Genomic DNA, 26851 nt, shown 5'->3' with positions numbered 1-26851 from the left:
CTCAGGTGCATCTATTTCAATGCAAGGAGTATTGTAGGTAAAGCAGATGAGTTTAGGGCGTGGATTGGCATGTGGGATTACAATATTATCGCTATTAGTGAGACTTGGTTGCAGGAGGGCAGGACTGGCAGCTTAATGTTCCGTGATTCCGTTGTTTCAGACGTGATAGAGGGGGAGGGATGAAAGGGGGAGGAGTGGCATTACTAGTCAGGGAAAATATCACAACTGTGCGTAGACAGGACAGCCCGGAGGGCTCGTCTACAGAGGCCATATGGGTGGAGCTGAGGAACGGGAAAGGTGTGACCACACTAATAGGGTTGTATTATAGACTGCCCAATGGTCAGAGAGAATTGGAGGAGCAAATCTGTAGAGAGATAGCAGACCGATGTAAGAAAGTTGTAATAGTAGGGGACTTTATCTATTGACTGGGACTCCCACACTGTGAAAGGGCTGGATGGCTTGGAGTTTGTCAAATGTGTTCAGGAACGTTTTCTAAATCAATATATAGAAGTACCAATGAGAGAGAATGCAATACTTGATCTCCTATTAGGGAACCAGACAGGTCAGGTGACAGAAGTATTTGTAGATGAACATTTTGGGTCCAGTGACCATAATGTCATTAGTTTCAAGTTAATTATGGATAAGGATAGGTCTGATCCTCGAGTTGAGGCTCTAAATTGGAGAAAGGCCAATTTTGTGGAAATGAGGAAGGATCTAGGAAGAGTGGATTGGGATAAGTTGTTTTCTGGCAAGAATGTGTTCAGTAAGTGGAAGGCCTTCAAAGGCAAAATTGAGAGTGCAGAGTTTGCATGTTCCTGCCAGAATTAACGGCAAAGTTAACAGGCATAGGGAACCTTGGTTTTTAAGGGATATTGGCGATCTGGTTAAGAAAAAGAGAGGTGTATAGCAGGTATAGGCAACCTGGAACAAATGAGGTACTTGAAGAGTATAGAAAAAGTAAGAAAGTACTAAAGAAGGCAATCAGGAAGACAAAAAGAAGACATGAGGTTGCTTTGGCAGATAATGTGAAGGTAAACCCAAAGGGTTTCTACAAGTATATTAAGAGTAAAAGGATAGTAAGGGACAAAATTGGTCCCCTAGAAGATCAGAGTGGTTGTCTATGTGTGGAGCCTCAGGAGATGGGGGAGATCTTAAACAGTTTTTTTGCATCAGTATTTACTCAGGAAACTGGCATAGTGGATATGGAAGGAAGGAAAACAAGCAGCAGTGTCATGGAACATACAGAAATTAAAGAGGAGGAGGTGCTTGCTGCCATACAGCGAATAAAGGTAGGTAAATCCCCTGAGCCCGACATGATATTTCCTCGGACCTTGAAAGAGACTAGTGTAGAAATTGCAGGGGCCCTGGCAGATATATTTAAAATGTCCTTAGCCACGGGTGTGGTGCCAGAGGACTGGAGGGTAGCTCATGTTGTTCCGTTGTTTAAAAAGGCTCTAAAAGTAAACCAGTGAGCCTGACATCAGTAGTAGGTAAATCATTGGAAGGTGTTCTGAGAGATTGGATATACAAGTATTTGGACAGCCAAGGGCTGATTAAGGATAGTCAGCGTGGCTTTGTGCATGGTAGATCGTGTTTAACGAATCTTGTAGAGTTTTTCAAGGAGGTCACCAAGAAAGTAGATGAAGGAAAGGCTGTGGATGTTGTCTACATGGACTTTAGTAAGGCCTTTGACAAGGTCCCACATGGGAGGTTAGTTCAGAAGGTTCAGACACTAGGTATCCATGGAGAGGTTGTAAACTGGATTCGGAATTGGCTGTGTGGGAGAAGACAGAGTGGTAGTGGATGATTGTTTCTCAGGCTGGAGGCCTGTGCCTCAGGGATCTGCGCTGGGACCATTGTTGTTTGTTGTCTATATCAATGACCTAGATGATAATGTGGTAAATTGGATCAGCAAATTTGCTGATGACACTAAGATTGGAGGCGTTGTGGACAGCAAGGAAGGCTTTCAAAGCTTGCAGAGGGACCTGAACCAACTAGAAAAATGGGCCAGAAAATGGCAGATGGAATTTAATGCAGACAAGTGTGAGGTGTTGCATTTTGGAAGGACAAATCAAGGTAGGACGTACACAGTAGGACACTGAGGAGTGCAGAGGAACAAAGGGATCTGGGAGTTCAGATACATAATTCCCTGAAAGTGGTGTCACAGGTAGACAGGGTTGTAAAGAAGGCTTTTGGCATCCTGGCATTCATAAATCAAAGTATTGAGTATAGGAGTTGGGATGTTATGGTGAGGTTGTATAAGACATTGGTGAGGCCAAATTTGGAGTATTATGTGCAGTTCTGGTCACCTAACTATAGGAAGGATATCAGTAAGATTGAAAGAGTGCAGAGGAGATTTACTAGTATGTTGTCAGGTCTTCAGGAGTTGAGTTACAGGGAAAGATTGGACAGGTTAGGACTTTATTCCTTGGAGTGCAGAAGAATGGGGGGAGATTTGATAGAGGTTTACAAAATTATGAGGGGTATAGACAGAGTTAATGTGAGTAGGCTCTTTCCACCTAGATTAGGAGAGATAAGTACGAGAGGACATGGCTTTAGGGTGAAAGGGGAAAGGTTTAGGGGGAACTTCTTCACTCAGAGTGGTGGGAGTGTGGAACGAGCTGCCATCTGACGTGGTAAATGCGGGCTCACTCAAGTTTTAAGAATAAATTGGATAGATACATGGATGGGAGAGGTCTGGAGGGTTATGGACTGGGTGCAGGTCAATGGGACTAGCGGAATAAAGTTTTAGCACTGACTAGAAGGGCTGAATGGCCTGTTTTCTGTGCTGTAGTGTTCTATGGTTCTGTTCTTATTATCCTATGTATGATCATTAGATACATTCCTTCAAAACTTCATTCCTTCAAAACTTTATTATTGTAGGAGGTTCATAATAAAATTTCTGATGAATGTGAAGACTCACCTTCTTTCCAGCATCTTTTTGAATTCTATTCGCATCAGCATCCCCCGGGAACGAGACTGAATCATTGTTAGAATCTTTGCCAGTCGCTCATCACGGAAATCCTCGAGCTTAGCCAGAACACCAGCACGGAAGAATACCTGTGAAGAACATGCAACTGATGTAAACTGAAACAAATCTCTTCAACACAGATAAGTGCTTAGTTTCCAGGAAAGCAAGAGACACGAAAGATCAGTACAACCATCGATAAGAAATTTTATACATCAACCTTATCAAATCCTTCAGTCAGCCTAAACCTATGACTGGGAAACCTGTGTGTGCCAAGTTGTAGATTACGAATGAAAAACTTCTCTTAAAAGGTACAGAGATGGAACTTGCCAGATACAGAAATGAAGATTTGAATTGATAAGAAATTAACAGGAAACTAAATAACATTACACTTGAGAGTATGAAGTAAACACAGATATCTCAAGTTTGACAATGGATCTCAGAGCTGAGAGTAGTTAGAAATTTCAGCGGAACATTACATAAAACTGCAAACAATAGCCACCAGTCATACCAGTTAAATGAACCAGACTGCTGAAACATCATATTCATAGAAAAATCCATATAATTTTATTATTTAAGGGATCTTTCTGTTCAGCTTAATAATATATTACCTTTGTGTGTCCAATTTTGTATTCATTGTTGTCCAGGCCAATTGATGCAAGGACCAATTCTGAAGCTTTCTTGTTATCAACAAATCCCTTGGGAATGACATTGGGGTTCAAGATATGGTATCTAAACAAAAGTAATAATGTAAATAATGTTAGATTGTGCAAATTTTATGTAGACTTCATGATTGAAACTTCATAACTCTCTTCATTCTGCTTCTTCTTGTTTAAATTAAACAGTGAAATAGATTTAAGAGACCATTCACTCTTTTCCTACCCATCTCTCTCTTCATTATTGGCTGAGGCTGCCCCAGATTGCCTACAGTGTGAGCATCTCAACTGACTCTGAGTTGAGTATCTTCTTCCATGTCCTCTCCAAGATTGCCAAATACCATCTCTGTAACATTACCTTAATCAGTCCACGTCTCAGTTCATTTGCTGCTGAGACCCTCATCTTTGCCTCTATTACTTCTATACTCAACAATTTTATTGCTCTTCTGGCCAGCCTTCCACTTTGTATCCTCCATGTATGAAAGAAATCATCTACTCTTCATAGTCTAATTTGCACTAAGCCCTGATTGCCCATCACTCCTGTAATGCATTGGCTCTATTCATATTGTTTTCAAATCTCTCCAAAGCTTCATCATTCCCTACTTCTGTAAACTCCAAGTTGTTCCTTCAGCTCTGCCCTCTAGATCATTCTGGATTTTCATTGGTCTATCATTGGTGGCTTTGGCTACACCCTAAAATCTGAAATTCTCTCCCTAAATCTGTCCCTCTACCCCTCTCACCTTTCTTTAAAGGCCACTTCTTTAGCAAAGCTTTTGTCACTTATTTGAATATTTCTTTCTTTCTGATAACACTCCAGTGAAGTGTAAGGGGTCAATTGGCAATGTTACCAGTGTTACACAAGTGCAAGTTGTTGCTTGTTTTGGAAACAATAGGAAATAAAGAAAGGTAGTGTCTTATTTCCAGTGATCTTGATAGACTGCTTTGATTATGTTATTGCAATTAAGAGCCTTAAATCAGACAGTGCAATGTATTAAGGGTAGGTCAAGGTATAACTTGCCTTTGTTTAAACTCAGGATACTGCAGCCTGTTGGGGAAACCTTTCCTGCAGATACGGATCCCCTCCAGTACGCCGTTACATGCTAGTTGGTGGAGAATGAGGCCAGCATCACACACACCTGCAAGAGAATTCAAAATCATCTATTAACAGATTTCAATTGGTGTTGGACCAATGCTCAGTATAGTCGACTGGACCTCATTGCTACTGCACCTTCTGAAACCCAGTCTGGTCATCATTTTCCATTCATTTTGATTCCACAGTGTTCTAGAGTGAACGCTAACAATTAAACCACTAAAGCAAAAACATAAAATGCTGGCAATACTCAGCAGGTCAGGCAGCATCTGTGGAAACAGAAACAGAGTCAACATTTCAGGCCAGAGACCCTTTGGCAGGACTGAAAAGGAGACAAAAGAAGCTTGTTAAGCTGCAGGGAGGGTGGGGGAATGGTGGTGATGTCTCTGATAGGGTAAAATAGGGGTGACCATGGGGATAACTTCTAAACAAGGTTATCTGGGCTAAGAGTGAATGGAAGCAGTTTGAGGGTAAGAACATAGACAAAAGAATATAAGAGTTGCAAAATGCATTCTTTTGTCTATGTTAACCTCTAACTGCTCCCATTCACTCAATGCCCAGACAAACGTTGTTTACACTTTAGCCCCATGATCATCCCAGTTTTACCCTATCAGAGACAAACCCTCTCCCCCACCCTCCCTGCAGATTAATGAGTTTCTTTTGTCTCCTTTTCAGTTCTGATGAAGTGTCTCTGACCTGAAACGTTGACTGTTTCTCTTCCCTCACGTGGCCTGACTTAATGAGTATTTCCAGCATTTTCTTTTTTTTTGTTTAACATATCCAGCATCTGTATTTTTTAAAATTTTCAATTAAATGACTAATCTTGATTTAACCAACGCAATTAAAGTATTTCTAATTTCCTCAACAGTGGAGAGAATATGGGACATGGGGCAGTTAAGGCTGAAGAGTAAGTATGCATTAAAAGATACACTAGATGAACCAATGAGGGAGAAAAGAAGACTCTGCTGAGCAGTAGGTGAAGACAGATGGTGCAGCTTTGATGCACCATAAACAACAACATGAACCACTTTGGATGAATAGCTTGTTTTACTCAAGTGCAGTTTTATCCATAATCTGCTATAACTGAGCCAATGACCAATTTCAATGGCTTATGTTTAATAAATGAATCATATTCCATACCGATTCCTTTTTCAAGTTTAATAGCCGGTCAAAACAGAAAATAATTCGTTTTTTGTACTCGTTATTAAGGTTGAACATAGAACTGGACTCACCCGACTGTTTGTATTCATTTGGCACAATACATCGCACAAAATGGGGAGCTGTGCTGCGCAGTGTGGTCATCAGCTTGTTTAGCTGTTCCTACAGTGTTGAAAGATGGCACATTTAAAATGGCTACACTGAAGTGAAGTAACACCAGACAGAAAGAGACCATAGGATGGTGCAGGTAAAGAATGGAGCAAGGTATTTAATGAACTAAAGGAAATCAGGAATGGGGAGCAAAGAGCAAAATGGAATAAAGGCAAACCAATCAAACAAATACAAAGGAGAGAAGGTACCATTTGTTCTTGCTGGGAGATTTGCACTGAAATCTTACCCTGTAAAATGCAGAAACAGTCTGGAAAGAAGATCCTTTCTTCTGTTTCTTTCCACCGGCTGCAAAGAGATAGAATAGTTGCACTCAAGGAATAGTTCTCACACTTTTATACCCAATCACAGGCTCAGAAGTAATGGAAACCTCCATACCTATACATGAATGGAGAGCTCAAGTCCAGCTTAAGTCCTGCCCATGTCATATGTGTTAGTTTCTGGGTTACCAAGCTGCACAGTAAAGTAATGCTATACCAACCTACCTAAAATATCGTAGCATCCACTGAAAATACCTTGCACCCAACAGTGGCCACAATATAAAAAAAAATCCCAATGTACCAATATAAAAAATACACCCCAGATGCATAATCTACTATTCATCAAAATCACAGTTATTTATCAAGTTGGACGAAAAAACGGAAAAACTTTCATCTTTATTCTAAACTACTCTTAACACACATCGACATTGATCTTCCCTTATTGCTTATCCCCATTTCTTATTTAATCTCTGGGTGTTTTAGTGTCCTCTCTAATTTACCTGGTGCTTCTTCCTCTTTAAATAGAATGGGTAACAGAGCCTGGCTTGACTTCTGGAAGAGGCCCACCACAGTTTCATTCAAGGGATCTTTATTCTTCTCCAGCCAACCCTGAGTGCTGTAGCCAACCTGAAGAGGAAGAAGAATCTTGTAATGTATCCTAAGGTGAAACTTGAATACCGCTGGAGTTCTGGTGAGCTCTATTTACAATGACTGTTACAAGCTTCAATTCAGAGTGTTTATTTTACTCCAACAGCAAGAAATTCAACAAACATGATACTGACATCATATATATAAATAGATATGCCAATATGAGGACTTCATAACATTTTCTGATTATGTGACTCATTTATGTATAATACATAAATATACACAAATGTAGTCTAGACACTGTTAGCAACTCTAGCTGGGGGTTGAGTTGTGTAGGCAGGGACCTTGTCAGATGGCAAACCATCCAATGCAAGAACTTTGTTATTTGCCCACATAAATCCATCTAAACATTCCAGCTGGCTAGAAGTGGAGTGTTTGGCAGGTGAAGGACCAGAAAGAATGGACTTCAACATGCAGCAGAGTGTTCGGAAGATACCTGTGAACTAGGGAGGTTAAAGGAAACTCAGGACTAGCGGAAATCCAAGACCCAGAGAAGCAATCCTGTTTCTCCCAGGCTACAAGGAAAATGCATTGTCTTTCTGGGCCACTTCTGGTCTTGACTCAACTCACCATGTTGGGTTGGTCTGTTTAAAATCACAATTTATGGAAAGACAATGGGATAACCAGTGTATTACATGCTTCATTTTAACTGGCTGCCATTCAGTTTCCACAACAGGAACAATATTTCAGTTAATTCTAGGAAAACAATAACCATTGTGAACATGAGAACAGCATCATAAATTATTAACAAATCCCTATGAATTTCAGGGCCCACTTGCCCCATGAGATGAAATTAATGCAAATACACTTCTATTGATTATTAACTAATATTGATCTTGATTATGCACAATATCATTAGTTAAGATGCGGAGGGCAGATGGACGATTTGCAAAAGTTACACACATGGGATGTCAAAGTTACCTTCTTGTGTCAGTGCATATGCATTTGCAGTCTGTGACCAGCCAGCTCTTTAACTGAGAATTGACAAGCTGACTGCAGTCTCTGGTTTTATCTACAACATGTATGTGCCAGAATTGATTTGCTCCTACATTGTATTGCCATTTGTTCAATTTTAGGTAGATTTGAAGAGGTGTAATTAGACAAACCAACATACAAAATCTTCGCTACACCCCACTTTCTTTGACAATTATCTTCAGAGTAGATCTCCCATCAACCCGTTTGAGGCTACTAATATTGGCCAATTCTAGCACTGCCACACACCCCTCATGCCCTCACCAACCCGTTCACAACAACTATCAAGTCTTACTTTAGAAACTGTGTAATTTCAGAGTGTTGTATCTTTGCAGAAGAGGTAAATACTTACTGTGCCAGCATAGTGGACAAGCTCAAAGGTGGTTTCTGCTTTACCTTTACCACCTTTTGGTTTCAAGAAATTACTGGACTTGCCCAAATGATTATCATAGAGGGCAGCCTTGAATGTTGCATCTGTGGCTTTGGGGAACACACATTGTTCTTCCAGGATGGAGAAGATGCCCATGGGCTGGAAACAAGTAGCAGAAAAACTTTCACAATAATGAATCAGGATTGTGTCATTGCTATTCATTCAAAAGTATTTGCAAAACTTTTATGTAACGTGTATAAATTTGGATTTTCTCATCCAAGATGTTAATGGGTGTGGATAAGCATCTTGATCTCTTTTTTTCATACCCATTTAGCAATCCTGTCAAAAGAGGTCAGAAGTCTGAGATTTGGAAAGTGTAAAATGCTTCAATGATGTAGAATGGGCTCCTCTGGGGCCAAAAGACAATGTTGGTTCAAGAGCTTTATCACAGACTCATTCAGCATGGAAACAGGCATCCAATTACACAAATCCTACACTCAGCTCATTTTATTCTCCCACATTCCTATTAACTCCTGCCAGATTCTACCACTTACCTATGCAGTAGGGCCAATTTACAGCGATCAATTAATCTTCCACCCACATGTCTTTGGGATGTGGAAGGAACCAAAGCACAGTCACAGAGAGAACATGCAAACTCCACACAGACAATGCCCAAGGTCAGGACTGAACCTGGGTTCCTGGGGTGCTAAGACATCAGGTCAACTAGCTGTGCTATTATGCCACCCGAATTGAACCATACATTGCTTGATGTCAGCACTGGACACCTGAAATGGTTTTACTTAATAGCAATAAATTAATGATTTGCCTGCAAAATTTACAAACAAGAGTAAAATGAAAATCAGATGCATACAAGCGACCCACACGTTATCCCTGTTTGGGTAACAGAAATTCACCAATCAAATTCACAATCACTACCCAAAATTTTGAGATACAGAGTAAACTTCATTTTTATAGAATTCATGTGATTAAAAAAGTAAATAAATAAACATTTTTTTAAAACTAGTGTTTCTTGATGCATGCACAGATGACGCAGCTTTATGTTACAGAAAACCGTAATATGGACCATTTTCTAAGAACACAACCTCCCTCTCCCCCCCCCCCCCCCCCCATTACAAGGGTGTCATCTGTATTGGGATTCCTCAATCTGTTATTAATCTGATCCCCTTATTACCTGTTGCCCAGGTGGAATTTCTAGATGACAAATTGACTTTCTCTCCCCTTTTACCTTATTGTTTTTGGTTCCTGGCATCCTTGTCATTTTTCTTTAAATGAATGTTTGTGTGACTTCTTTGATGCAATTACCTTCTCCAGCAGCTCAATGCAAGCTTGCAGGTCCATGCCAAAGTCAATAAACTCCCAGACAATCCCTTCTTTCTTATATTCTTCCTGTTCCAGGACAAACATGTGATGATTGAAAAACTGTTGCAGCTTCTCGTTGGTGAAGTTGATGCAGAGTTGCTCAAAGCTGTTGAACTGTGAAAGTATAAAAATGGTGGAAAATAAGAATGTTTCCTTTTCATTCTGTTTGGGCAATAGATTAAGTTACAATTCTCATTCCTGTTACAACTAGAATAGCACAGACTTATTTATTTAGAAATCAAAGTTTTCTTCAAATCTATTAGGCTCATCTTTTGATTGTCATTTCGTTAACCTCTCTAAGTCCCAATTTTCAAGTTTACTTTTTCACCCATGAGACTATTCATGGATTCTAAACACAGTTACAAGACACTGGCCCCCAAACAACCCCCAAAAAATTGAAAGGTGATATCAATGAAACAGAAAAGAAAATTCTTAAGGAGTTTTACAGATTGGATGTTGGGAGGATCTTTCCTCTGAATGGAAAGAACAGAACTGGGAAGCAGTCTCAGCATAATGGATCAACCATGTAGGATTGATAAGGAGAAATTTCTTTACTCGGAGGGCTGCCAGGCTTTGGAATTCACTACCTCCGGAGGACAGTGGATGCCCTGTTGTGGAAGATATTCAGCAAAGCAAACCATTGATGCATAGATATCAAGAGAATTAAGGTTATGGGGATAGAGGGGAAAGGAATTGTTGAGTTAGATGATCAGCCATGATCCTATTGCATGCTGAAGCAGCTTTGAAAAGCCAATTGTTCTGTTCCTATTTTTTCTGTTTTTTTAAAAGTACTGAGAGTCATTTGACTTTGGACAATAAGCTATAATAAATTATCTGCCCAACATATTACTTCTCAATTTTCAGTAGTCAATTGGTGGATGACCCATTATCACCAGTTTTAGATTATTCTTAAAGTCAAGATTTGCCCATATTAGGGTAAAGATTTACTTCATTTATAACATTTGATTTTGAGTAACCTTCTATTTTAATAATCATCCCTGTCAATGGAATGTTGTTTCTCTTTTGGTGACCTGTATTGCAAAGTGTCTGCATTGTAAGACTCTACCTCAAAGATCTCAAAGCCAGCAATATCCAGCACTCCTATGAAGTACTGACGCTGTAACTTGGTATCCAAGGTCTTGTTGATTCTTAAAACCATCCACTTGAACATTTTGTCATAAACAGCCTTCGCCAATGCACCAACTGCATTGTAGCACTGAAAGAGGACACAAATAAAATCACATTCATCCAAAATCACTCTCGCATTGACTTTATACAAATGATGTCATAAGTTCAAGAAGATCTATTCTTACTGTGTGGGAGCAACTTTCATTTTAACATGTGGTGAGATTGGTCAGTGGAGGTCTGCTTTTTCTAAGTTCCCTAACCTGATTTGCATAAACAAAAATCACAATTCTGCCTGAAGTGAAGACCAGCAGAAGACCACCATTTAAGGCCTGTCAGAGTGCTCTTGGAAAAAGGGAACTCTAACATTAAGTTTCAGAGAAGGGTTTAGAATCCAGCTCCACCTAGTCCACAAGAAAATGCATAAACTTACCTTTCTGGGACTCTTCTAGGTGTTACTGGAAGATTAGACCTGGGGGGTGTGGGGATGGGGGTGGTGAAGGAGGCACTGCCATTAAGTTCTTAAACTTAAGTGGCAGACTAGGACCAGGTAACATTAGATCCAGTTACAAATTTAAAGGTGGTACTAACAGCATGGTGTGGGTACATTTGGCCAGATCAGCACAAGAAAGGAAGGAATTAATCCCCATCTCCCACCCACATCCATTCTCCATTTCAACTACCCATATCCATGCATTACCCCATCAGGATCCACCAGGTGAGATGTAGCTAAAATTAGTCGATTTTATGTGACCTGGTTGATTCCTAAGTTTGTCTTAAGATAACTGATGTTAATTGGGACAGTAATAATGTTATTGAGTTCGTCTGAGTGTCTGTGGGCTTGATAATGTAGCTGAGCCTCCAGGTCAGTATATGGAAGTCGTCACATTGCTTTCCATCTTCTGGGTCCATTGCATTCAAAATCCCTGTGAAAAGTACATTCCAATTCTTTTGCATGACCAGAAAGACTTTTGAAAAGGCTGTGTGATTTTCTAGTGCTCCATTTGGAAAGGCCTTTAGACAACCGAATGCTGCACACCAAAAACTCCCAGGTTCATTTTCCATCCAATCTTGAGATACCTGATTACAACAAAAGGTGATTCAATTGGATTCACCACTTTTGGATTCAGGAGGGGAAATCAGCCATGGCTCCAACTCACAGTTACTATCAAATGACCCCTGATGGGGACTTAGAGTGAGGATAGCTCAGGTTTATCTGCTATGTTCTGTATGGTTAAATATATTCTCTGCACTGACAGTAAAAGCAGGCACTTAGGGAGGGATTGGGGACCTGTTATTGTCCATTAACTCCACCCAACAGAAGTTCAAACCCTTTGAAAAGGAAAAGCTGGCATTAAGTAAACTAAATACAGATGGTAGTTATTGATAATAATGTCAGGGTGTATTTTGGTGAGCAGATTTTTATTAAACAAAATAAATTGAATAACCAAACTGAAAATGAAGCTAGTTGCTAATGCCTACCTGGTCGACATTCTGGCTTTTCTGCACAAATTCATTGCCAACCTTCACTCTTGGCCTGGTGATGCCCTTCTGCAGCTCACCCGAATTGAGAGACATCAAGTGCGCGACTTTGTCAGCCACTGGATACAGGAGAAACAGGAGTGAGTGAAGTTGCCTGACCTGCTGAATCTCTTGGCATTTTCTGATTCTCTGCCACAAGCATTACAGCTTTATACAGTGAAACATCAACAATTTATATTTCCACTTTTAAGCTTGTTTGTTGTCACAGCTTGATGCACTTTGCATGTCACAGTAGGTTGCTTTTTGAACCATTCTGTGGTGACAGTTGCGGTGATAACGGGCCCAATGAGAAATAGATACAAGGACTAGAAATTCTTTCTCACAAAGCCAAAAGATGCTATGTTTTTGAAAATTGAAAAGTGGAACAATTTTGTGCACATTTCTGGGTGTCTTTGTGCCCTCGGGAATTTCAGCTCCTGACCTGCTGGCAGTGTACTGTGGACTGTAGGCTGCAGATTTTCCTGAGTGGGGCACTTAACTGCCCATGCTTCTGCTTCCCTTGAACTTATCTTCTCAGGGTCCAGAAGTCTAATCTCCAGACCATCCTAGAACTGAGGGCCAAGGCTCCAAGTGGCAGTCAGGCCCTGAGCAATGTAATGGAGGAGTGTGGGCAAGCCAGAACAACACCACTGCTCTGGAGCCTTTGACAGCCAGCAAAGCCCTGCCCCTTGCATCGCTGACTGTCAATGATGGAGGGCAGATGAATTATTTGGATGTTTCTGGTAATGTCACTATTAAGTATTTTCTAATAAGTCACCTTCTCATTTTTCTACTTAATGCTTCTTTCAACATGTGTGATTGAAAAAATGTGATTGAAAGGAGGACAGTTACCTTCAGGAGTGTCAACTTCTGCTTGTTCTTCTCTTGGCTTTTGCTTGAACTTCATGTTACCGAAATGCATAATGGCCCCTGTCAACTTGTAGACGTTTAGTTTCTCTTCAGCACTGAAGCCCAGTACATCAAAGGCAAGCTGGTAATCAAACATTCACAGCAGTTTTACATCACTTATTTTTTAACATATAGTTCAATTTTAGTCTGAAAAGGAAAAAGCTTCAAAACTACAATTCTGATCTCCAAAACATGAGTATTAGTCTAGTCTTCAGAGTGATTATCCAAACTAAGTTATGACAAGTTAAAATGGACTCGAGCAATGTATCCTTAATTATAACACACCACTCAGGCTCAATTTGCTCTCTTGTTGTTGCAGGACTCTCCACTACTGAGACGAAACCTGTCACAATAAAATAATAAACCCTCCACAGCATCGGAAGAATTAGGAACATCCTTCAAATGGGCAGGAGCCTCAAAAAAATGCAGGACTAATTTGTCTGAAGCCCTAGAATGCCCATGCTTCTGAATGGGACATGGTTTTTTACAGGCAGTATTAAGGGCATACTTTGAGATAAAAGTGATTTAAAAGAAAATGAATATTTAAAAAAATAAATTCACATTTAAAAACTTAAAACATACTTTAAACACCCTCCATCCAGTAATTTAGAATCCTACTGCCACTATTCAGGAACCATTATAATCCACCTTGTGCCATTCCCCCGATTAACAAAGAAAAAAAAATCACTTGGCAGCCTATGCCTTCTCTTATTTTCTGGCATTTACATAAATCAGGCAATGCCACGACGGCCAACAAGTTTTCCAGCTGGAGGAAAGTTGCAACTGGACACTTGAAACTCTGGAGACCGCATTGCCATTTCTCCCTCTTCCTCTGTCATTGTATCCAATTCAGTATGGGGCAGGGGCATGATGGAAAATTTAAATCATAAGCATTGATCTTGAGTAGTGTTCTTTTTTTTCAATAATTACATTAAGGAGTGTGGAATATCATCAGGAGGTCCTTGAGGAATAAAAAGGAAGCAGGAAGGAACTTGTTTAAAGAATGTAAAGGGCTAAAAGAGGCCATGAAATGACCTTAGCAAGTAGGAATAAGAAGAATCCCAAGGCACTTTATACATGTATTAAGAACAAGAGGGCAGTTAAGGAAAGGGTAATTCCACTCAACAACAGAGGAGGAAATTTATGCATGGAGCCAGAGGAAATGGGTGAGGTCTTTAATGAGTACTTCATATCAGTATTCACCAAGGAGAAGGACATAGGTGACGTAAAATCAGGGAGGGTTAAGTTGATATTCAAGGGCATGTCAATGTTGAGGAGGAGATGTGCAGGGTGTCTGGAAAAACGATGAAGTGAATAAGTCCCCATGGCCTAATGGAATCTATCCCAAAATACTGAGGGAAGCAAGGAAGGAGATTCCAAAGGCCTTGACTAAGATCTTTGTATATTCTTTAGCCACAGGCAAAGTCCCAAAAGAATGGAGAATAGCCAATCTTGTTCTTTTGCTTAAGAGGGGTTACAGGGATGATGCAGGGTGGTGAGCCTCACATCAGTGGTATGGAAATTATTGGAGAAGATTCTTAGGAACAGGATTTAGTTACATTTGGAAAAGCATGGACATTAGCGATTAGGGAGGTCAAACGTAAGAGGAAAGTACACAGTAAATGGCTGTACTTAGGAGGATTGATATAGAGAGGGATCTGGAGGTGCAAGTCCATAGCTCCCTGAAAGTGGTAACACAAGTAGATAGGGTTGTAAAGAAGGTGTATGGCATGATTGTCTTCACCTTATTTCAGATTTTGCCCAAGCTTTCTTTCATTCTTCCATTCTTCATCAGAAAGTAGTGGTTCAGTTCCCTGAAATGAATGCATTCTTCCAGATGTTCTTTTATTTGCAATGTTTCACTATGCTAAAGTTGATATATAATTGCAAGTTGTGACCAGAGGTCTACTTTCTTCCATTCACTGAACTCACTGATACATGAGAAACAAGGCTTCAAATGGAGAAACCATTGATTTATATCTATGATTAACAAGTGCACATTAGAATATAATGAAGGGATGTTAATCAGTATACTAAAATAATGTTCAGAGGATTTTCTTCTCCCAGGTACTTCATTGCTGGCTTTTGAAAACCCAAATCAATTATATTTACTGGGTCGCCATTATTCACAAGCACACTGACTTCATCAACACCTATCATTCAATTTAGAGGCATAACTTTTTGCTTCTGAAGTCCAGATTAATCCAAATTGTTCATAATCCTTAGATGAATGTTACATGCTTTTGAGCACATTTTTCAATTAATAACAATTCTTTCCACTAAGAAATGTTGTCAATTCACACAATTGCAATACATTACGAGCTTAATGTTAAAATACTCACATCAGTGAGACCCATCTCTTCACCATCATCCATATTATCCACATGAACGACCCCCTGACACACCCAGAAATATTGGTTAGGATCAGGATTCAACAACAGCGAATCTGATTAGGAAAATAAAAACAACCAATTGTTTCAATCATTCTTTGTCATTGTCACTATTGTTTTTAATTCAATGTTACAAGGAACACCATATGATTATCTTAAACTAATGAGAAAAAAAGTTACATTAACAGTGTTTTTCACAGCCTTATGATACCCTAACGTAATTCTCATCTTTTAATATAATGAACAACTTTTGAAATGTAGTCAGTGTTATTATGTCAGTAACATAACAGCCAATTTATGTATAGCAATCTCCCAAAAATAGCATTGTGATAACAACCAGATAATCTATTTAAGTAATGTTGTTTGATTGATAAATAAATATTAGCCTGATATTGGGATAATACCTGATCTACTTGAAAGGACTGTCATACGATCTTGTATAAACCTCTGAGGGCAGTCCAGGCCTTAGCTTAATGTCTCATTCAAACAATTCCTCAGTGCAACACTGAAGTGCCAGCCAATATATTCTGCTCAAGTTTCTGGTGTGGGACTTGAATCTACAAATTTATGCTTCAGAGACAAGAGTGCCACTCACAGTACAATATCTAAAGAAGAACATTGAAGGCAGTTAACCTTTCTGTGGTCACAGTACCAAAATCCATTAATAGCAATGTCAGCCTTCTAATACTAATTACTCCTCCATTAATTAAGCTCAATCTTTACAAATAAATGGTTAAACGTCAGCCAGAGTACTACATCTAATTTTATGAAGGATGTCGAAGCCTTGGAGAGGATATAGAGAACATTTACTTGAATGGTGTAGTTTCATTTATATGGAGAAAGTAGAACCATTGTTTACCTCACAGCAGGGAGTAAAGAGAGATTTAACACAAAATTTTAAGCTTTCTTAATGGTGTAGAGAAGGAAAAAAAAACTGCTCATACTGGGGAAGGGGTGTGTGGGTGGTTGGTAATGACGGGACACAGGTTTAAGATCACTAGCAAAGAGAAAAATTCAGAGGAAGATGAAAGGAAATGTTATTGTTTGGTGAATAATGACCTAATACAATGCTTCAGAGGGTGATGGAATTACCCTGATGGAGCAGAATTAATCACAACTTTCAAATGGGAATGGAATCACTACTTAAAAAGAAAAAAAAATGCAGGGCTTGTCTCAGTATATCACCTATTCACTCTCAGAGATACTGGAAATAGTAAATTAAACTACAGCAAAATACATCAGAAAACTAAGTCAGAGATGACATTTGCAGCAAATGGTCCTTTGAGTTTATGAATGACTGTCGCTCAATGGATGTTTCTCAGAAATCTATCTCACAGACATTTGAAAGATAGTCACCTATCCCACCTGTAGATGAAACTATCAGACCCAGCTTTTGCCCTGGGTCTATCTGGGACCTAATGAGAGGAAAGTGTTTCCTTTGGATGATTCCACTTCAGAGATCTACAAGTTTTGCATGATGGCATATTCTCCCCGATCTCTCCGTCCATCCAAAGCCAGTAAATACTTGCTCTCACTCTGCAGAAGCAACTGTTCACTCCCAGATGAGAGGAGTGAATACATTTTATCAAGTTGTTTAGGTGCAACTACTGATTTGCTTCTGAAAATCAGGTCAGCTTGAGCACTTGGTTCCTCTCATAAGAAGTATGGTCTGAGAATAGGTTCAGCCTCACACTGTGTCTCTTTCCATCCTGTCTAATCACTCCCTTTGGGCACTTGTGCATCAATGGTTGAGAGGCTAGAATTTGTCTCACTGTGCCAAATGTCTCAAGCTCAGTATCCTTGGCATTGTTTGTGTCCTTGAGAAAAGTCTATCTACTACATACATGTCTTTGCCTAGAATTTTTACACTGCATGCCTGAAATCAAGCATTCTCTGCAGACTTTTTGGTGTTCAATGGAGGGGCTTAACAGCAATGATCTGGAGTGGCTTGTGATCACTGTGTACGTATACAGTTCTCCTGTTTGTGTACTGATGAAGTTTTTCTGGTCCAAAGATCACAGCTTCTCAAAGTGAGTATAATGCATTGATGCCTCTGTCAAAACTGTACTTAAGTTTGGTTTTGACTGACCTGCCTGTAAGATTGTTGCTCCAATACTCCTTTTTTGAGGCATCTGATGGTAATGTCAGCTCCTTTTATCACCAACCTGTCACAACATAGGCTCTGTTGCAAATATCTCCTTGACATGTTTAATCCTTTGGTTCTGGGTGTTCAGCTAACAGCAATCCACATAATTCTTGGTCAGCGATCTGAATGGCTCACACATCTCCCTCAGATGGGGCCGTAAAATCTCTTTCATTGCCTTTTGCAAGATCTGGCTTTGGATTGGCTCACACATTTTGAACTTTCTTTTGTCACTTCCAGTTACTTCTACCTGCAGCTGCTCATTAGGAGTCTCAGTTTTAGGTGATGGTCTAACTCTGCTCTTTCACGGTTTCTTCTTGTCCAAACACCAATATGTCATCTACCAGAGACTTACAAATGCAACATCAAGTCTTTGCTGAAATTCCTCTGGTGCTCTGTTGACTCCAAATGACATTCTTCACTGATGGTATCTTCTTAATGATGTGTTCACACAAGTTTAATTTGAACTGTTTAATTTGAACTCTCCTCATCAAGTACTACATACCAGAACCCATTCTTTGCATCCAACATACTATAACTTTATGCTGAACTCACATCTGGCAAACTATTTTGTATTTTTATACAACGCATAGAAGCAGGCCATTCAGCCCACTGAATCTTTGCTGGCTTTCTGATCATTTCCATCAATCCCACTTCCCCATTTATTTTCTTATATCCTATTCTCTCTCAAATACAGTTCAGCTCCACGCTGATTCTCCTGCCACCCATCTTCACCATGGGTAATTTTCGGTAATCGATTGTATTTACTTACCACCATGTATCCTTGGGATATGGGAGGGAACCAGAGCAACTAGGGAAATGTGTACAGTCATAAAGGGAGAACGTGCAAACTCCACAGGGAGAGCACTGGAGGTTAAGAATGAGTCCGCGTCACTGGGGCTGTGAGGCAGCAGCACAACATGCTGCAACATTGTGCTACATGCCCTGGTTTTTGTTTACTTTGGTTAATCAGCAATGGCAGCTCTGAATTCAGTGTGAACTCTTCCTTCCACTCTTTTCGTTCTTCAGACAGGCCACTAGCCTGGAAATCTAGCAGCTTGTGGAGCTTTATCTATTCACTGCATATCATCACAATAGAACCACACAGCTCACTGTCTCTTCCTGGGAATAATCACACTCAGCTTTAGTTTTCTGACTCAGGCACTATGACTGAAATTCATAATTCCATCATCCATCACTCTGATACCATGCAATTCCCTTGCTTCTTCTCCAATACAGTGAAATCAAACAGTAACACAGAGCCAAATGGCATCCTTACAATTGCTTCCTTTCAAACAACTTCCTTTTGCAATTTTTGTCACCAAATCCTGTTAAGACACTTGCCAGCTTTTAGTTATACGAATCTATCCTCAAAAGGAGGAACAATAATTACCTGTGAACTGATATTATATGTGAAGCCTGTTAGAATGGTAAACGGCAAGGCAAGTGTAACTAGTTTCTAGCTTGTTGTTAGGATTGGCATGGCACAGTTAGTTGAGCAGGCTTCATGTGACCTTCAGAAGTCCATGACTATGTTCCTTCATAAAATGGGATTCTGGCTGGTAAAACTCATTCTGAAAGATTAACGATAGAAATAGTATTCAAATTGCACACCAGCATTTTGTTTTTGTGGAACTTCCCATCAGTATTGGTCAACCTTCCTGATAGAAGTTTAGAACATTTCAAAGTCTAACAAGCTAGAAATTGACCTGTGCCTAAAAGGCACAATTGGGAGGCATCACGTATGGACCAGTTTTGTACTAACCATTTCAGCAGCAATATCTTATCCTGGGTTACGTCCACAGCGATCTGCACACAAACATCTTTCCTTCACTAGCTGCCACTATTTTAGAGCTAACAAACAGAATAATTTGGATTCCAATAATAAATTGGGTACGGTTTTGGCAGATGGTTGCTCGATTGGATCAGGAGGGTTGAGACAAAACAAACATTGGGGCATGGAGAGGGAGGAGGGAAGAGCAGGCAGCAGTGAGAATTAGGCCATGGATGAGATCCAGTATCTTTGGGAAAAACTGGGAGTATACAAACAGGGATGGGGGAGGGAGCTGCATTCACAATTAGGGGTTGAGATCAGATGAACAGGCAATCAAGGATCAGAGCTGGGGCTGATCAAAAGGCGATAGGTTGCCCTGGAAACATTAGTAGAGTGGGTGTGCATGGGAGCATTCAGAAAACCATTCAAAGGAGAACCTACTTGGAAGACAATAGTTAGCTCAGACTAACAACCACTGTCCCAGGTAACGTCAGGCCACTATGAACTAATGTTTCAACCCTTTTGTTAAAGTCTGCTCCAGTCTGAGGCCTACATTATTCACAGGCCACATATGCCATGAAGAATTTTGTACAAATAACATCAAACTGTGAATTTTGTATCATTTGGGTGCATCATATGGCTTCCCTGCTTAGGCTCTGTGGTCTCTGTAAGTGTGTGCCTATACAGATGGAGAGCCCAGGAGAAATTTCTGGAAGTGTACAAAGAATGCAAATTGTTTTTTGATGAAATTCAATCAAGTAGTGCACAAAACTTGCACTACATGACAGAATTTCTGCGCCAATATATTTACAGTTGAATAGCACTGTCAACTGTATCATTTATGTGTATATGTCAAAATTTTCCATCTTGGTTTGGAACAATTTTGAGGCCAATTGTAGTAAGAGAAGCACCAAATTCAGTTTGTTTTAATCTGGCCATAGGTGTATTTGTATTGTATGAGGCATTAAAGAATACATTTCCCTCACAACATTTCCCTAATCATTACCAACTCTGACAGTCCCATGTATTATTATCACAACAGATGGGCTACATGATGCAGAGAATTATCAAACTTGCTGGATTTTGCACAAAAGATAAAATTAGATAAAATCTCTCAGCCAAGTCATTTTCTACTTTGTTATCTCATCCATTTCAAATTTTCTTTATGATCATTTCATTCTTTAGATGATCTTTACCTCTTTGATCAAAATGATGGCTAAGAGCTCCTTTGGATGGAGAAAATTTATTCCATGTGGTTTTAATTTTATTTGCACTGGGCATGATATGCCCATAATAGGCTTGGGGTAAACTGAGGTGGATTCAGCTTCTTCCCTGGACTCACCACTTACATCCCAGCAGTCTCACATACACCAGGTCCAGTTGCTATCCCAGTTGACCTCCATCATCTGATGGGACATTCAGCAGAACGAAACAAAGCCCCAGCAGTGAGAAGGCCTCAGGTGGTGGACAGGTGAAGACTCATCTCTGGAATATCCCAGCAGCCTTTGTCAGGGGTCAAAGGCGGAGTGGAGCTTTGTCTCCTGTTACGGCTATGAATGCTTAGTAACTTTTTTAAAACTGTCCTGATGCTCAGAGAAACTGAAAATAGTTGAAATTGCTACATATAATTTAAGAAGTTCTTTAAAAATATGAATGCGAATTATATAAAAATCTTACAATTTTTCTCCAGGTTGGGAATCTTCATTGAAATGAATGGAGACTTCAATGGTACATTAGGATCAGGGAAACAGATTGGGAAATAGTGGGCAAACCAGTGTGACTGGATTCTCCTGTTGGACTCTAGAGGGAGCCCAACAACAGAACGGATGTTCCGGATCTGCTACTCAGCATATCCAGGATGTACAGTAGATCCATGCAGGTCTGCGGTCTTACCTGGGAGTGGTTGAATGCGTGCATGATTCAGTGCAAGACGTTTCACAAGAAGTCAATAAGATCGCTTTATGGTACGTGAATCATATAAATTTTGTTCATTGAGATGTGGATTGCTTTTAACTTATCATTTGGTGTCAAATGAAACAGATGTATTCCATTCCCAAATTTTGGCTAGTGTGCCTCCAAAGGGAAATAAGGTGACATATTTGCTGCAGCCAAGGTAAAAGTGTGATTTCTGCCTAAGTGAGTACATTAACTTATGAGGAACTGGCATTAACGACCGATGAAGGTTTTCAACTCATGAAAAGACACTTCGAAAATGATAGGGCAAGGATATCATTACAGAGCACAGGTATAGGGAAGTAACAGAGTATAGGTCTATAGTAGATGTTAAATTATGGTTCCTTAAATATCTAAACAAAACAAGAAATTTGGCTTCACTTTGGCTTCAAAATCACTTTGGCTTCAGATGGAGGTGAATAAAAATAAGGAATTAAGTATAAATAGTAATCGTTACAAAGTAATTGTAGAGTTGAAAAGAAAATTTTCAGAATTTCACTGTTCAAAATCATCTAGTGTTTATCAGCATTTCTTGCTAATTTAAAGGCAAAGTTTGCAGATAATTGCTGGGTAAACAGTGAATACCATTCATTTCCACAGGACAACTTCAGAATTAATAGGGATGCTTGCAGAGACATTGGGCTGGGTAGCACCTTTGTGTTATTATTAAATCTTGGAATTTAATATTTTCACATATATCCACATATACAAACTGTGGATAACAAGTAATATTTTTAATTAATTGAATATGGTTTAATACTTTTTGAATATATGTCTTTCTGGATGTTTTAAAAGATTTTTTCCCCAGAGACATTTTGAAACAGAGCAACCAGAAATATTTATTCAAATACTGGAGGGTATGTAGGTGAGAAGAGGAAAGTTTAAAGAAAATTTACAAGGCAAGTTTCTTTTATTTACACAGAGAGTGGTAGGTGCCTGAAATGCACTACCAGGGAAGTGGTGGAAGCAGATACAATGGCAACATTTAAGAGGCATTTAGACAGCCATATGAACAGACCAGGAATGGAGGGATATAGATCATGTGCAGGTAGATGGGATTAGTTTGGATTGACATCATGGTCAGCATAGACATCGTGGGCCAAAGGGCTTGTTCTTAAGCCATCTGGGCTTTCCATGGGCAGGGCCACAGTTTGTGCTGCCTCAAATCTAATTGCCATTCATGACCCACTCCACCTTGCAGAAAGGCTGCAGTGGTAAGGCTACAGAATAGTTAAGAGTTACATGGCAAGAGATACGAGTGGTCTTGGAATGGGAACAAGGTATGGGCTGAGTCTAGTGTGATCCAGCCCATTACATGTGGAAATAATGGGGTTAATGATATTGGAGCAGCTGTACAACCAAATTCCAGCATTTTGCTATCCCCATCCAGTTTGTCTTATGATACTTACTTTAATATCCATTATTATATACACTTAAGCCACACCAAGGATTCTTTGCTTTATAAGCTCCATGAAGAAGAACTGCAGGTGGATCCAATGAATTGAATCAAAGAGTTGTGAACATTTTTAGTTAGCTTAGTGAACGCCTATTGACACCAAAGTGGCTTTAGTCCACTTGACTGCAGACAAGTAGAAGAGTACCCATGTTATATAGTAATAAACGAGAGCTAATCTGGATCTTTAATTATGACCATCTCCTGACCAATAAATACATTTTGCAATAAATTAGTGATTGTGAATTGACAATAAACCTGGGAGGCCTGGCCATTGAGGAGCAGAGTAGTGTCTGAGCACCATGACTCAGATGTGACAGCTATACTGGGGAGTCTAAATGGACTCAGTGGTTTATTCCCACCCATCAGTTGTGACTTCGTAATAAATTATGCTTGTAAACCATCAAATGCTTACCTATTAAGGCAGGGATCTTTCCAGACAGGATCTGATAGAAGATGTGGTAGCCTCTCTCAGCTGCTTGTTGTGAGATCACACGGGATTTTTCAAGCAAATCTGAATGAACAGATATGTTGCATGTATATGAATTAAACTTTCCAGTGTTTGAACTGATGGGTATAAGTCTTATCCAGCTGAAGTTCTAACTTATTCTTTAAATATCAACTGCAACATATTTTTAAAAAAAGATATATATATACTTACAGCTCTCAATATCAGCACCAGAAAGTTTGCCAGATGGACCAAAGTGAATTCGAATGAATTTTCCCTTGAAAGAATGAGAAAATGAAATTAGATTGTATTTAGTTACAACTTACTGTTAACTTCAGTCCCAAATGTATGTGCTGCTTGCCCACCTGTGTGTACACACGCGCACACAAAGTAACACTTTTTCCCCTATTCTGGAACTCTAATTTTCCAGAGTTCTGATGATCATGGACCTGAATTTTAACTCTGTTTCTCTGCACAGCTGCTGCCTGTCCTGCTGAGTGTTTACAGCATCTTCTGTTCCTATGTCAAATAAAAGACACTTGCTTCGGGCTGGATGAATATTTCCAGTTTATCCTGCAGTATCCAATTCTCATTTGCCATCAAAGATTAACCTGTGATCCATCCCATCACTTTAAATCAGGGAAAACAGGAATCATTAATTCATACATCCCAGCCGAAGCTATGCAGCTCATCTTGCCTCTTGTAGTTCTTATCCCAATCTCCTACTCTTTCCACAGTACCTGCATTTTTTCCCTTTAAGCTTTTACTCTGTTGCCTTCTGATAGTTATTATTGAATCAGCTCCACTCACCCTTTCAAACAGTGAAATTCAGGTTTCAGGTTCGTATCTCTCCTTTGACTTTACTACCTATAGTCTTAAATCTGTCTCCTCTGCTTACCAACTCTCCTGCCAGTAGGAATAGTTTCATCTCATTTAATCTTTCAAAGTTGTTCATAAAATTCTAAGTCTACTTTAAGGGTCAGAGTGTCCAGCCTAATTCACTCCTGATATTGGGGAGAAATAATGCAGTTGGAAATTAGCTTAGGGAAGGAACAAACAAAGACTTACAAAGCGGGAGGAGTTGTTGTTCCTGGTGGTTTTGGCATTGCCAAAAGCTTCCAGCACAGGATTGGCCTGGATGATTTGATCTTCCAGGGAGCCCTTTATAAATAAATAAAGAAAAAAAACTGAAATGTATGCTAACAGTTCAATACATTTTCTTGCATAAAGAATTTTTCAAAAAAAAACCAGTAAATTCACTCCAGGAATAACAGAATTAAGGATATAATATTAAAAGCTCAGATGCATTAAAAACTATTTTGGTAAATAGTAAATAATAGTTCCAAATTTACTTTGCAATGTTTGAATTTTAAAATATCTGTATACAATACCAGTTATATAATATTACAGTTTTGGCTTGATCTATATTTAACCTCCATCTCACAATGGTGCGACATGCTAGTCCTTCCTGAAGTCTGGTTTGATAGAACTGTGTGGTTTGCAAGGCTTCTTCATAGAAGAGCTGAGCATCAACCATGTCTGGGCCACACCAACACACTTCCTTTTCTTTAGGACATCAGTTGGAATTGGAATTGGTTTATTATTGTCATATGTATCGAGGAACAGTGAAAAACTTGTCTTGCATACCGTTCATACAGATCAATTCATTACACAGTGAATTGAGGTAGTACAAGGTAAAAACAATACAGAATACAGAATAGTGTCACAGCTACAGAGAAAGTACAGTGCAGGTAGAAAGTAAGGTGCAAGGTAGATTGTGAGGTCAAGAGTCCATCTTATCGTACTGGGGAACTGTTCAATAGTCTTATTATAGATAGAAGCTGTCCTTGAGCCTGGTGCTTTCAGGCTTTTGTATCCTCTGCCCAATGAGGGAGGGGAGAAGAAAGAATGTCCCGGGTGGGTGGGGTCTTTGATAATGCTGGCTGCTTTACCGAGGCAGCGAGAAGTTTAGACAGAGTCCATGGAGGGGAAGCTTGTTTCCGTGATGTGCTGACCTGTGTCCACAACTCTCTGCAGTTTCTTGTGGTCCTGGGCAGAGCAGTTCCCATACCAAGCCATGATGCATCCAGATAGGATGCTTTCTGTGGTGTATTAATAAAAATTGGTAAGCATCAAAGGGGACATGCCAAATTTTTTTAGCCTCCTGAGGAAGTAGAGGCGCTGATGAGCTTTCTTGGCCAAGGCGTCTACGTGGTTGGACCAGAACCAGGATTCTTATGACAACCTGATAGTTTTATGTTCATTTATGCTGTCAATGTACTTTGATTTAGATTTCCAAAGCAAAAAGATTTCAAATTTTCTCATCATTGTGATGGGTTTTAAACTTATTCTCTGGATTTTTATACCAGACTTCTGTGATTACTGGATTGGTGAGATTCACAATACATTATTGTTTTTGCGTCATTAAAAGCAGCATATTTATTGCCAAATTTTGATTTGATTTATGATACATTCACATTCATATTAAAATACACCTGATGTAAACATTTTTCTGAATGAGCATTGATAAAATGCACAGGTCATAATTAGTTTGATTGCTTTAAGCATTGGATGATTCACAAAGCCTGGTCAATATTTCAGTTGGGTTTGCAAATAAATTAAGTATGACCAAAGTAAATTGCCACACAAAGTATTCTGCTTCAATAACACTTGCATAAATGAAAACTAAGGATAAAGAACTTGGAGCCTATATTTTACTGCCTTTTTCTGTCCAATTTAAGAGAATCTGAATGTTATACCACCATTTGGGAGGTTACTCGAGATCCGAGGTGGTGAACTTTGTAAGTAAATAATAAGGATTAATTCAGTTGCATTAACAAGCAGATTTGACCATCTATTGGGAAACTATATATCGAGAATATAAAATTCCAACAATAATCACGCCACAAAATACTATTCCTAAATGGATATATCACACTGTGGTGAACTCCATTCTGAAGATCTTAAATTTCTTGTAGCTATTGTTACAGTAGTCATTGTATCCTGTAAGAAACATAACCCTAAAAGTGAAAGGGTATTCCGCTTCTGACTGGCACATAATGGAAGTATAATATGACCTTTACTTCTCCAATTCTGTCTGTGCATTCTCTCTGAAGGAGCTATCCAACTAGCCCCACTCCCCTACTCATTTCTCATATCTGTGGGAGTCACTATTTAATCTGCAGCCACCAGTGTTTCAAGTGGTGGATTTCAGATCAGAACAATTTGTTCTTTAAACATTTGCTTACTTATGTCAATTATTTCACCTTTCTGTCTAAATATATATCTTCTGCTACAGACATTTCTGCCATTGGGTATATCTTCTTCTTAATTGGTCCATCAAAACCCTTTCTTGACTTTGAATACTTTTATCAAATCTCCTATTAACTGGCACTGCTCTGAGAACAAATCCAACTTCTCAGGTATCCCTCATCCCTGATGCTACTCTCTTCTGCATCCTGCCCA

General features: G+C 39.5%; 1 protein-coding gene across 1 annotated transcript in view; it reads right to left on the bottom strand.

The window, feature by feature from the left end:
- The window catches only part of LOC127573540 (myosin-16-like), a 68514-nt gene that overhangs the window by 30575 nt on the left and 11088 nt on the right, over positions 1 to 26851 (bottom strand). Inside the window, exons 6-20 of the mRNA XM_052021862.1 lie at positions 24455 to 24547; positions 23600 to 23663; positions 23354 to 23452; positions 15568 to 15671; positions 13169 to 13307; positions 12278 to 12396; positions 10737 to 10886; positions 9614 to 9784; positions 8273 to 8449; positions 6801 to 6927; positions 6270 to 6328; positions 5947 to 6034; positions 4643 to 4760; positions 3580 to 3700; positions 2924 to 3060 (exon numbers count right to left, since the gene is read on the bottom strand). Coding sequence (XP_051877822.1) covers positions 2924 to 3060; positions 3580 to 3700; positions 4643 to 4760; positions 5947 to 6034; positions 6270 to 6328; positions 6801 to 6927; positions 8273 to 8449; positions 9614 to 9784; positions 10737 to 10886; positions 12278 to 12396; positions 13169 to 13307; positions 15568 to 15671; positions 23354 to 23452; positions 23600 to 23663; positions 24455 to 24547 — 1766 coding nt within the window. The remainder of the gene's footprint in view (positions 1 to 2923; positions 3061 to 3579; positions 3701 to 4642; positions 4761 to 5946; positions 6035 to 6269; positions 6329 to 6800; positions 6928 to 8272; positions 8450 to 9613; positions 9785 to 10736; positions 10887 to 12277; positions 12397 to 13168; positions 13308 to 15567; positions 15672 to 23353; positions 23453 to 23599; positions 23664 to 24454; positions 24548 to 26851) is intronic.

The sequence above is a fragment of the Pristis pectinata genome, chromosome 8 (assembly GCF_009764475.1).
Source record: "Pristis pectinata isolate sPriPec2 chromosome 8, sPriPec2.1.pri, whole genome shotgun sequence".
Lineage (NCBI taxonomy): Eukaryota > Metazoa > Chordata > Chondrichthyes > Rhinopristiformes > Pristidae > Pristis > Pristis pectinata.
This window is presented reverse-complemented; position numbering and strand designations above follow the sequence as displayed.